The sequence below is a fragment of the Limanda limanda genome, chromosome 2 (genome assembly GCF_963576545.1).
Source record: "Limanda limanda chromosome 2, fLimLim1.1, whole genome shotgun sequence".
Lineage (NCBI taxonomy): Eukaryota > Metazoa > Chordata > Actinopteri > Pleuronectiformes > Pleuronectidae > Limanda > Limanda limanda.
In genome coordinates, this window is record NC_083637.1 from 25,890,308 (window position 1) to 25,903,593 (window position 13,286).

A 13,286-nucleotide genomic window follows, 5' to 3' on the forward strand; every position below is an offset into this window, starting at 1 on the left:
TCATTAATTGAATCATAAGTACAGGTTTATTGTGTGTTACAGGCGTTTGGATTCTCGTCACACCCTGAACACACCTTTGACAACAATGTTTGATGACAATAAATCCCCTTAGCACTTAAGTAAAAATATCATTCCCCGAGTCATTATCCCTCAAACCATCCATAGTGATTTCTGTGAAACTAACAATTGACCAAAACAAAGATTCAAATTTCCAAAACTTTATTTTTCATCTCTTAAATATACAGCTGTTCTCATACAATCATAGAGTTGGAATAAAAATGTCAAGATGCATACATAAGAAAACACAACGGCATCAAGCAAGTGTGAAATATTGTCCACTGTTTTGATTTTTTTCCCTCTTCATATCGTGTGTAATAAAGTGGGGCGGCTGGGTGCTGCCCACCCCCCCCCCCAAGGTTCAAGAAAAAGCTGCTTGTCAGCAATTAAATACATCTCAAACAACAAATACATTCATCATTACCAGACAAATCCATTATTTTGACAGCATTCATTCGTGTTGAAATGTTCAGGAGCAAGAATCTGTGTAGAAACCGTAAAAAGATTACATTCAAGCAACGTGTTCATTCCTCCTCCTCCACATTTGATTTTCAAGTTTTGAAAGTGTTCTCTTATTGAGGCTTTTCAGCGTTCCTTCCATTGAAACAGAGTTTGGCAGAAGTGAGAGTTGAAGACACTGGGTTTGTGTGTGTTTAACGGATGTGGTTTTTGATAAACAAACACTGAGTAAAGGGCGGGTTCAACCGGCTGTACGGAACTTAGTCAAACACTTTGAGCAGTGTAATTGTACTTCTATGGATCAATACATAATCCTACAAGGCAAAAGCAAATTTGGACTTTGTATCCTGGACAAAGAACAACATTATCGTAAAGAAAAATAACTGTGTGGAGAGGACCCTTTAAATTCCCAAACACTAGTGGACCACTGATGTGTTAGTTAGTGGTTTGTAAGTGCTTGTTCTTTGGCCATTAGACCCACTGAGAGCTCTTGCAAGAGTCTTCAGTACTTTGGGTTGGTTAAAGAAATCCTTTTTTCTCTGCAATTTAACAATAAACAAAGCCCGCCTCTGTGGAAAAGCCAATTATCCAATCAGATTACCATGGTAACCACAAAGAGCCCCAAGGTCTCTCAGAGACACTGGGATGCCAATCACTCCAGCTCCAATGATTTTCTGTGCTCTCTTCACAGGATGGAAAATGGGCCCAAGCCCAATTTCTTCACAAAACACTTCTTCATCTCATTCTATCATCCTCTCATTATACATCACTGTCATTCCTTTCCAGTGTGATGTCGTCATCTTCTCCCTCAGTTCATCCTTTGTCACAAAAACATTGTTATCCACACCTCCTCATCCCTTTCAGACTACCAAGAGGAGAAAAATGGCCGCTTGCAGTGGAAGGTTTGCGTGAAGGCGCTGCCCAGTGATACCACACGCCCCTGGCCACTTGAATGTCTGCGCTCCACCACCACGGGCGGCATCTTCACCAGCTGGCTGGGACTCTTCCCGTCCTTCAGTGCCTGAGTCAGGTTCAACACCTGGGAGCAAACAGGATTCATGTTTAAACCAGTGAAACTGTGAATAACAAGACCTGGTGTACTGGTGAGGTTAAGCAACATAATAAAATCTGAGACAATCTCTTTCAAAAGAAATCTCATCTTTCAGCTTTGTGTTATTTCCAAACAAGAAAATTACAAAATTAAATAAAAATATTGTCTTTGTCTCATAGAAGGACTTAAAGACTTTTCTATTAAATAATCGGATGCTTATTTTCACTGCCAAATTATGATTTGTTTTAGTTTTTTCAAACAAAACCAGCAAATATTCTTTTTATTATTCTAATTTGTTATGCATTGATTGTCAACATATTTGCTAGTTGATTGTCTGATTAATCACTTCAGCTTTACTGGTGGTACAAGTAAACATCTCTTAACCTAAAGGTGGTGAACAATGGACACAGTAAAGTTAAAAAAAACTAAATGAAAAGGAGACTTGTGTAATGAAAGTAGTTGCCTGTTGTGCGTGTCATGTGTATTGAGCTAATTTGACATTCATATATTATAGCAAGGAGCAGAGAGGTGAGGTGAAAGCTGGAGCAAAGGAGAGAAGTAGAACAGAAAGTAGGCCTTACAGCAAGGTTGAGAGAAAGGAGGTAGAGGTAGGGAAGAAGAGCAAAGAGGAGAAAGGAAAGGACAAAGGGGAAAAACTGACAGGAACAGAAAAAAATTATCCATTTAAAAACAAGACAACTCACCTGTCCCCTCATCACAGACATCTGTCTCTCAAACATGGGTTTGTCAAAGCCTTTATCCGTCTGAAGACAAATTACAAAATATTGAGTTTGAGGTGTTTCCATTACTGTTAAAATGATCTAAACTTTTTAAATCTGTATTAATGGACAAAGAGTTTGAAGAAAAAGTGGCCTGTACCATGAACATCTCATAGAGGTCCTCACAGAGGTCCTGGACAAAGTTCATATCAGAGAGGCGGGACAGCACCAGGTCTCTGGTCTCCTGAGAGAAGGCAACTCTTGCCTGGGGGAGGAGCGCCCACTGGAACGGGTCTGATGGAGGGAGACAACGTCAGAGATTTCCATGAGCGCTGACTGCCCTACAAATAACCTGCTACTCATTAAAGTCCTAATGGGATCTACAAGGTAACAGGCCTTTATGTGAGACAGGTTTCTATATGACCAATCTTTATTTCTAATTTCCTGTGTTTGATGAGTGTAATTTGTCATATTTTAATTTGAAGCCCTGTTTGCCCTCTGCAGTGTGTGCTCCACGAACATACACCTGCATGCAGAGAGGCTGTGGTGGAACGAGGTGAAATTAAGAAATTTAGTTGCAGTAAAAAGCAAAAGGTCCAGAAATACATCACAACACCTGTTTCATGTAGAAAAGCGAGAACGGTTTTGTCCAAAGTCTGTTAGCATGACTGTTGGGAACTTCACCATCAGAAATATTTTTTGCTGTCATGTCAGATACTCCAAAAATTTTTTTTATAATGTAAAGGAGCTTCCAGCATTCAAATATATATATATATATATATATATATATATATATATATAAACAAATTTAGCTGTTTTCAGACGTGCAATCCAGAGACTGCCCAACTCTTTGGCCTTTCACATATGAAGAACACAGCAGGTCCGAGTCAGACGCTTTCACAACAGGGAAATATCTGTATGAGGCACGACATCACTATAAATTTCACTCTGATCTTTACTACATGTTAACAATTGTGTCGGTAAAGTCAATATGATATGCAGTAAGTGAGATCATTCATTGACTGTACAAAGGTTTTGTTTTTTCATTAGAAAAATATATCTATTCATACCCATATCATCATAATTGGAAGAAATTATTTCATTATATTGATCTCAGTCGACTTGATGTGCGTTTGCCATTTCTATCAAAATACTTTAGCATAAATTTACAAAATAATGAAGCCAGGATGAAAATCAATAAATGCTTTTTCCACCATGATTAGTAAGGATATTCTTTTCACGTAGACAGTGAGGGAGAGAAGAGATCAACATACAGGCTCGCCATTGGTCTGGGTGCTTGAAGGGGAAGGCCAGGCCGTTGTCAATCGCTGCGATCTTGATGCAAGAATCTGGACAGCTCTCCGTCTCTGGCAACTCTGCATCCTACAGGAGAGAGATGGGAGGAGGATGAAGATCAGAGAAGACATCACCGTTAAATGACGGAGAGAAAGGCCAAATCTCTATATTATATACAGTACTTGTCTCACATGAAGAGGAATCTTGTCATGACAAAAGGAGGGCATGGAGTTTAGATATTAAGGAAGACATTGAAGAAGCTGAGTGGGCAACAGCTGGTATAAAAGCTCAAACACAAACTATTAATACTCGCATGAAACTTCTACAACACAAGTGGTTAATGAGGACATACATAACCCCTGAGAAACTTAATAAATGGTCCCCTGGCACTCCAGATACTTGTGTGAAATGTTTGACTGAGAAAGGTACTTTGATCCATTGTGTATGGGAATGTCCTAAACTGGTAGCTTTATGGAAAATGGTTGTTCAAACTCTAGGTAAAATCACAGGTATTCAGATACCCTGCGTAGCAAAACTTTGTATTTTAGGGATATACCCAGATTACTTTTCTGTCAACTCTAAGTGTAAGACTCTGATCAACTTTGGCCTCCTGCAGGCCAGGAGGATGGTTGCTTTATCTTGGAGAGAGACTGAAGTATCGTCTACACAATCTTGGATTAGAGAGATGGCAATGTAGGTTACATTAGAAAAGCTAACCTATGTAAACAGGGGTAAAGCACAGGAATTTGAAGAGGTGTGGGCACCCTTAATGGACTTTCTCAGGCAACGGTAGATTATATCTATCTGTAGGGATATCGAGTGTGACATTTTTATTTTTTTTATTTATTATTGTTATTACTTTACGTAGGTATGTATGTTTTATTTTTTTGTATGTATGTGTATGTAGTGAAGTTCGCCTGCAACTTGTGTGGTATGTGTCAATGTGTTTTGTAGGTTCTTATTGGAAATTAATTTAAAAAAAAGTGATTGATGTTACAAAACCAGTTATTGATCCTGGTACAAAAGGGTGATCAATTGGGCAGGCAGATGACAACCTTTGATCATTTATCAACACGTGTCAAATCATGACTGATGACAGGTAGTCAGATAGTGGTCTGGTTGTTCTAATCACTGAGGCACTGGTTTGTTCCAGACCTGTAATTTTCCAGCTACTGTATGTATCAGGGAATGTATCATTCCCCTTTCAGACCCAAAACCACTGTGCTGTGTCCCATAATGAAGATGTACCAACATTCAAGCAGCTCAAGTGTGTGCGGCTTTAACGTCACCTTTTGTCCTTCTCCAGACTGCTCATACTTGATCAACCAGTTTTCTTCACCTCGATCTAATAAAGACAAAGAAGAAATTGAAAGAAAGAGAACACGCTGAGTCAGTTTTCACACTGTCATGTAAAGCTGGGGAGAGAAAGCATGTTCACAATTATTGGTCATATTGACAACTGCAAATACAACATAAAACACACTGACTTTATTTGTTAATACACATTTCAACCAGTAAACTAAACTGTGACAGTAAATGGCTTTAGTGCATAATAAGACTAGATTAATGTAAGTAAAAGATGGCGAATGACTTTCTCAACATAAGTACAATAGTCAACACTGTACAGGAACTAAGTTTGTGGGATGACCTGTCATACATCATGTTCAGTAAACTCTGTGTTCATGTGACACTCCCCTCACCTGTGTTCCTGATGACGTAGTCCAACACCACCAGCCGCTCAAACTGTGACTGCAGCTGCTTCCTGATGTTCTCCGGCAGCGGCTCTGCATCAAAGCGCCGCACCCAGTGGTCTGCTCCACGGTAACCCTCCACAAACAGCTGAAAGGAGCCCACCTGGAAACACACAAACACCGGAAGCATCAGATATGCATAAACCACCATTGTGCTGCAGTGTTCTGGAGGTTGTTTGTTTACATGTCGATACTGGGGTGTGGTGCAATTATATCCCCTGTGAAATGGTGACATACTGTAAACAAAGAAAAATGTCAGCACTGTGTGACAGTTTAAAACACGAAGGCAACTTCCTCATAGTTAACTTTAACTACGTCTACCTTACACAAAGAGCTGCATAATACAGAGGACTGCCTCAGCTGAGAAACTGGAGATTAGAAACTACAATTTGTACTAGAGGCGAGTACCGTATGTTATATGAGAGATAAGAATATCCATTCACTGATGGAAAATATACACATAATTTAGGGTGACAGCTATGCTTCCTCTGACTTGTTTATTTTATTACAACATTTTAATAGTTTTTTTATGGAACACAACAGACGGTGTGGCACATCAATTTTGATGTCCTCCACCAGGGCAGCGTCAGCAGCTTTTCTCAGCCCTCCGCTCACTGAAACTCCTACACTCCTACACGTCATAATGTTGAGACAGTATACAGTCAAAATACAGAGGAGTTTCCCGCCTGTGTTTTTCCTAAACACCTAAAAGAAGGTGACATTAAGGCTCATATATGCTGCCTGCACATCAGTTTCAAACATCCACTAGAGGGCAGTGCAGAGTCCATCGTTTTTGGAACAACAACAAACATGGCGACGCTGGACAAGGTTGTGATCATTTTACGCCATTTTAAAAATGACTTTCTCGGGTCCTATGTTCATCTCGCTTGTAAAAGAAGCTATACTGCCACACATGACTTCCAGTGGTACTGCTCAGTTTCATCGGTTTGTATCCATAAGGATAAAGTCAGACTAAATGAACTCAGAGTACAGACAGAAGGCTCAGTCTGGGTCTGAATATGTATCACATATAACGCAACTTATATAGAAACAGACAAACGTAAGCCAATGAACTTTAAGACCCGAAAGGAAACGCTCTCTCTTACCTTGGGTGGCAGTCCCACTCTGTGGAAGCGTTTCCCCACCTTAGGGACCATCTCCAAGGCGTACTTCTTCCCCCTGGACTTCGCCCTGTCGATGGCGCTGTAATGGAATGTCTCGCTAGCTAGGTATACCACCTGAAATATAAAGAAGATGCTTTGGATTATCTACTGCTGGATCATTTCACACCAGACCACACATTCATTTTCATTCAGCTGTTCATTGAATTTGACTATATTTGAATACTCTACCACCTGTTTTACGTTGAGTGAGTCTGAGCGTACAGTGAATAAAACTAAAAAAACACTTAGTTGCAATTACATATCGTGCGTGCTCTCTGAGCCCCACCTTGGTTTTTGGCACCACTCCTAGGCCGAGCTTGGTATCAACGAGTGAGGCGGCAGCTTCTGAGAGGTAACCCTGGTTAGGTAACAAGCAGCCTCGGCCAAAACAACACGGACAGCACAGCTAAGGACACCGGGGAAAAGACAAAGAACAGAAGAAGAAGATTATTTTAAAAACCTGGTTCATCGGTTCCTGAGTTAAAATTGTTTACAGTCAAATTAAATGTGGCAGTCAATTCACCTTGTGAAAATATTTGGTCCATTTGGGGTTCAGGTGACCGTAAGGTTCCTCTGACTTTGGTTTGAAAACACCAATAATTTTCTGTAGCAGAAAAATGAAGGAAAACAATATTCAAGGCCATTTGTCGAACATCAGATGGGAAAATACAGCAAACAAACATATGTTTACTCTATAGAAAAAGCAGATATTCTTTGATGAACATTGAAAGAACATGATGAAAGAGCCACAGATAGAAAATTGTAAACTATTAACAGAAAATGTAAAGTGACAGAGATGCTGCTAACAAGTTACAAATCAATATCCTTTCCCTGTAGTTTATATTACACTTGTGATGCTAATCATTCATGCTTCCTATCTGTTATCGATGTGAGCATCCATGGCTGTATTATTCAGCCCGTCTCTGCGGTTATTTCTTCTTCCTGTGTGTGTGCTTCTAAGCTTGTCATTTCCTCTACACTTCTTTCAGCTGTTAGATTCTACTCAAGATGCAGAGCCAGAGTAAACCAAGTGTCATAAAGCTAGCACACTTGAGCAACAGCAAGGTAACCTGAACTTGATTGATGAGCTGGATTTGAGGTGCAGTAAACCTCTCTTTCCCTCAGCCTCCTTGGTATTTATCATTACCGTTCCTCTATCACAAACTCACCCCTTTTGGGTCTTTGACAAAGTAGCTCCCACTGGATCCCTGTGAAATTCTCTCTGGGGAGACGCCATTATCGATCGCTTGTTCTGCCCTTTGGACAATATCTGCAAACTCTGGATCTTCTGGGAAATGGTTGAAGTCCCCGCTGGTACCTGAAATGGGAATACTATTAGTAAAGTCAATTAAGATCAATCAGGCTGTGCCACAGTTCAAATGGCTGGATGCTGCAACAAGGCTCAGTTACAAAAAGAAGACATATTGAGAGCCTCTAAGAACGATAAAAAAGAAAGACCAGAGAAATTCTTGAATCATCAGCTTCACTGCTAAATTATAATGGGAAGAGTCATAAAAAACGAATTGCTAATATTCCTCATCTACATACTGCACACTGAAACATAATTGGTAATGATTTTGAATCGTAATAGAAGAGCAGAAACATATCAGAGAAAAGAAACATGCGGATACACCCCAGAGCAGAGATCATCCCATCACCACTATCTCATCGGAGTGACAAAACAGAAAACATGGATGTCCTCTAATTTGTGTAAACTGAACAAGGCTCAAAATCAAATATCGTAGAATTTTTTTATACAAGTTCCATGGTCATGGGAGGCTGGTCCTGTTCCCAGCATATAGTGGGTTAGAGCTGGGGTGGAGCAGGTGGCTTGTCTGTCACACAAACCCATTTACAGGGAATTTTGAAACTCCAATTCACCAAAGCTACATGTCTCTGGACTGTGAGTGAAACCCACACAGAGAACATTCAAACTCAACACAAAGAGGAGAGGCCCCATCTGGTCAGTGGACTTAAACCAAAGATCCCTTTGCTGGGAGGAAACACCTTTAAATGAATGACGCTGCCACTAGTCAGAAAAAGGGCATTTTCTACTCCTATCAGATCTACTAACAATTCTCTGGACGTGACTGCTCTCTGATGAGTATGTGTCGCTAATTATTCCTGTGATGGAGGCACGGCCGCATGACTTGTCACATTCTACCTTCTCCTCCTCACTGAGTACAGAGCAGTCGGCTGACTGAGAAGCCCCATATGCTCTGTATCAGTCACACTGAAGTCACAGTGGGATGCAGGGGGAGATGAAAAGACAGACACTGGGAGGAGGAGAGGGTGGGGGTCGGGAGAGGAAGAGGAGATGAAAGAATGGACAAAAGGACTGGGGGACAGTTAATGTGCCACTTGTCACAGAGAGATAAGGAGAAAAAAAAGAGATAGCTTTGAGCCAAATTCATTTGAAGAGGAGGGAGAGAGACACAAAGTACAAAGAGGAAGGAGAAAAGAGAAGGATGGAGATGCAAATATCTATATATATACAAATATAGATATAGCAGGGATCTTTTCTTTCCACCAAAGTACTAGATACTTGTCAGGGTTCTGTTGTGCAGACCACCAGGCTCTTCACATAGGTGTTACCAAGATCATTTCCTACTGAACCTTTTACTTCACTGGGGGTCTCTCTGCTGTTTTTCCAGCTGCAGTCTGTGGATCCCACACTGGTCAGGTTGCAGCTTCAACATTGGTTTTGTTTCCAACCATCCAAAAACTAAAAGCCTTAAAACATTAGCCCTAACATCTTTCTCTAAAAGCCACAAGGTGTGTGCAAGCTGTACTCTCCATTTGTTACCAGCAGAGCCTGAATTATACAATACATTTTTAAACCATAAAGAGGTCACTAAAAGTACAGCAACTCAACTCTGCAAGTCCCACCAGTTGGATCATACTGAGAGCAGACTGAGGATTCATACATATCTTATTTGATTCAACTCTATTAAGGATTCACCTGGCGTCCATATGACTCCAACGAGTAGTCGTTAAAATTTGTTAAAATGTTTGGAAATGCTGTTTGTCCCATTAAAGTTTGAAAGTTCTGGGGCTGTGTTTTAATCTGGACGGGCAGAAACTGAAATGCTTGGGTCTTTTCTGATCCATAAGGCCTCTATCACATGACCCTCTTTTCAGGAAGAAAACCGGCATTAGCCTCTGCAACCAGTATAAAACACAACATGGAAAATCAACTACAAGGGTTGCTGAACCTGCTGTCTTTGCTAACAGCTATTATGCTGTTAAATTCTGCTTTTGACTATGATAAAACTTTATACAAGTATTGGACACAAGCCAAAAACATTCATGTGGACGGAGATCATTTCAGTTTGTAAATGCTGTTTTCGAACATAACATCGAAGTTTCAAACCTGAAGCCAGTTGGCACACATAGTTTACATCTATAGAAACTCTACATTTATGACCATGATTTGAAGCATGTGTTAGGCGTGTTGGCAGTTCCTCACTTTCTGACCCACTTTAATGGGCTTTTTGAAGGTTTAGACTTGGTTCTAGGGTTAGAGTTAGAATAAGGTTTGAGTGAGGGTTAGGCATTTAGTTTGGATGGTTAAGGTTAGGGGCTAGGGAATGCATTATGCCAATGAATGTCCTCACTTAGAAGATGTACAAACGTGTGTGTGTGTGTTTGTATTTAAAGGCAGGTGACAAAATATTTCAATATTTTATCTCCATCATTTAATTGTGTTTATTCAGCGGCCGTGCCTGATGAATGATGTATGGCTGCACGGGCTTGGACAATTGATGGCAGTCTATGATAATGTCATTGTGTAGTGTAACCGCAGGAGAAGAGAAATGACCCGCTCTGTTTCTGCCTTTTCACTATTCTCACTGAGCAGCAAGTCAGAGTCAAATCAAATGCAACACAGCAGATTGTTTGCCTGTTTATTTGTGCGGTGGCCTTATCCATATTTAATGTGTGTCGCTCAGGGCCCTTGGTCAGTTAATTGGCCCGAGTGCAGCTCCCTCACAGCTCAGGGGACCTGCTGACCTGCAGCACACAGAGGGTGTCACATGTCACAACACTGTGCTCTCAACAGCGGCTACTGCAAAGACGTGGAGACACATTTAAAACGCAACTTTAAATTAAAGTCATTACAAGCACATGTCCTTATTACACGGGAGCATTACAAAACACATTGAAAATCTTGTGTTCTATGTTAAAACAGTTATGTGATCAAATGTGCCACTGTGTTTGAATGTATGCATATCAATCAGGATTCAAATGTATATTGCGTGACCTTATATTAGATTAGATAATGCTTGCTGCTTCTAGCAAATATGGACTCTGGTGAAAGAAGGCTTCAAAAGAGGTAGAACATTTAAAAGGAAGGTGGGAGTTGCATGAATGCATGTTATTTTAGCACTGACCTGTAAAACCTCACATCACGTTCGCGTCATTTTCTCCAACATATTCTTGGTACAATCTAAATGCCACTATTTGCAATGGAAATTGGAATGGACTTCTTGTGTCCTACAAACTGACGCAGCACAGTAGCTCAGCATATTGTGTGCGAGTCTTACTTTGTAATGCAAACTGTGTTGTAATTCTAGATCCGAGCACAATTATTCAAAAGTGGCCCACAGGAAATGGGACACTAACACCTGTGATTTCAGTCTCAGTCTCATCAGTGTCTTCCTGGTGGCCTCGATATGTGTCCCTGATAGAACAACAGATCTTCACAGAGAGAGACACGTACTGATAGGAGTGAAAAGAGAAGGACACAAATGCTAAAAAAAGGATAATAAAAAAGGTGGGCGGTATGAGGGGGAGTGGTGTTAAATGAATAAGCAGTGAAGTGTTGCTTCCATGGTGACTAGATCACCTTTTCTTTGTTTTCCCTTTGATCAACCTTTTCTGTTATGTAGTCCAGAATAAATCCAGGGCTGGGAATGATGTGAGTGACAAGAGATAAGCAACACAAACACATTGGTAAAAAAACAGAGGATGTTGGCCTTGTTTTTGTAACAGAGTCCTCAGCTAAACAGGGGAAGACATCGGCATAGAAACCTTAAACCATGCTGCACAGATACTGGGGACAAAACAGGAAACTGAATAATGAAATGTATGCACAAATAAGTATAATCAATGGGCCGTTTACAACAAGGACACTTTAAAATTAGTTGCACTATCAAGTTTTCCTCGTGGCTGGACTTGTACTGTTAAGGTCACCGGGTTTAAGGGTCGGGTCATATCATCCACATGTGATATCACGCAGCGATCACATCAGATGACTGGAAAACACACAGACATGGAACAGAGCTCAACTCAATGCAAACACAAGACAAATACCTTTGATGGGTCATGTGACTTTGAAGGCAAATGTCTCCTGTTTGCATAGAGCTCTGTAGACCTAACCCATCTAACTTTAAGCCATACCTTAACATAAAACATGTTCCCCTTAAAATGTAATTGTTAACATTATGAGGACTTGCTTTTGTCCCCATAAGGAAGACAAGTCCCCATTATGTGATTTTGTGAGTAATTCTATAATTTGGGGTAATATTCACCGCAAGCAATGATCAAATCATATTGGGGCACATTTCTATTTCATTTAATACAGTCATCAGGATCCATTATAAATTAAAATGTACTTGACTTGGTTGCAACACTGTTTACACCCGAGACTCCAGCAGTGTTTTGTGGACTCACTTCCCCCACCCCTCCATCGACATAGTGGTGAGTAGATAATGAGTGAATTTGTATTTTCGGCTGAACCATTCCTTTATGTGTCAATGCACTTAAGTTGAAAATAAATTTAAAAAAATAATTACTCGAGGTTTCTCCTTTTCTTTTAATGTGTCATGTCAACTGTGTAACGTTGTCTGTCAACTACTGTTTTGTTTCATAAATCTTGTGTTGACTGGGACGTTCCATAAGAGAGAAGTCTTACATAAGGATGTTGAATAACTCTAAACTCAATGTAATGTGGATTTATGTTGAAAAATTATGAATCCTTGGTGAAAGCATCCCACAGAATATTTTAATATTATCAAATCATTATGGGGGTATATTATGGGAACAGCTAGATTATTTAGTAACAACGCACTGATTCCTTTACTTTTTGGTTGATATGAAATCGAACCCTTATTATAGAGTGACCTATGGGTAACATGACATCATTTTGAACACGTTGCACAAACTGTTGTTATCTCTACATCTCCCTTGATCCGGTGTCATTCTGCACTTAGCTATAACACAACATGTGGGCTCCTGATCTCACTGTATTCATCCACCACGACTTGAGATAATAAGATTTCCCCAGTTGATCCGCAGCTCTTACCTGGCGAGGCCAAGGTGTCTTTATCCGACGAGGAGCTGTGCCTGTTCCGCCGGCTGCGCTTCTCCCCCCGCGGCGACGACGAGCCTCCCGCTAAGCACGGCAGCAGCAGCGCCTCCTCCCCGGAGCCGTCCGTCTCCAGCTCGGTCAGGACGCTTTCACACGAGTCCGACATGCGAACGGCGACCCCGGGGTTCAGCGCGAGTCCCAGGCCCGCCCGGCTCCTGTCAAACAAAACCCCGGGAGAGTCCGAGGAGAGAAAGTTGGACTCCGGCAGTGACACCGCTGCCTCCCCGGCGTCCAGCCCGCAGCTCTCCGTCTCCGTCGGGTCGCATTCGGACATCATGGTCCCTCTGGTTGAACACAGTCACAGTGAATCCCACCTGGTTCCCCTCACAGCTCCATTTTGAAGCGGCCCCGGTCCAGGTGAACTGTTAGAAAACAGCTGCTCTCGCTCCCAGACACAGAAATGTCCACATAATCCTACTT

The 13,286-nt window shown here is 41.1% G+C and overlaps 1 protein-coding gene across 1 annotated transcript; it reads right to left on the minus strand.

Annotated features, from left to right (window-relative positions):
* Positions 1-202: 202 nt before the first annotated feature.
* Positions 203-13,286, minus strand: pi4k2b (phosphatidylinositol 4-kinase type 2 beta). The gene is made up of 11 exons (XM_061086050.1): positions 12,801-13,286; positions 7,666-7,814; positions 7,020-7,100; positions 6,783-6,902; positions 6,440-6,571; positions 5,283-5,436; positions 4,872-4,927; positions 3,561-3,669; positions 2,447-2,580; positions 2,272-2,331; positions 203-1,555 (listed from the first exon to the last, which is right to left on the minus strand). The coding sequence occupies exons 1-11, from the start codon at positions 13,141-13,143 to the stop codon at positions 1,382-1,384; spliced, it is 1,512 nt and encodes a 503-aa protein (XP_060942033.1). The 5' UTR covers positions 13,144-13,286; the 3' UTR covers positions 203-1,381.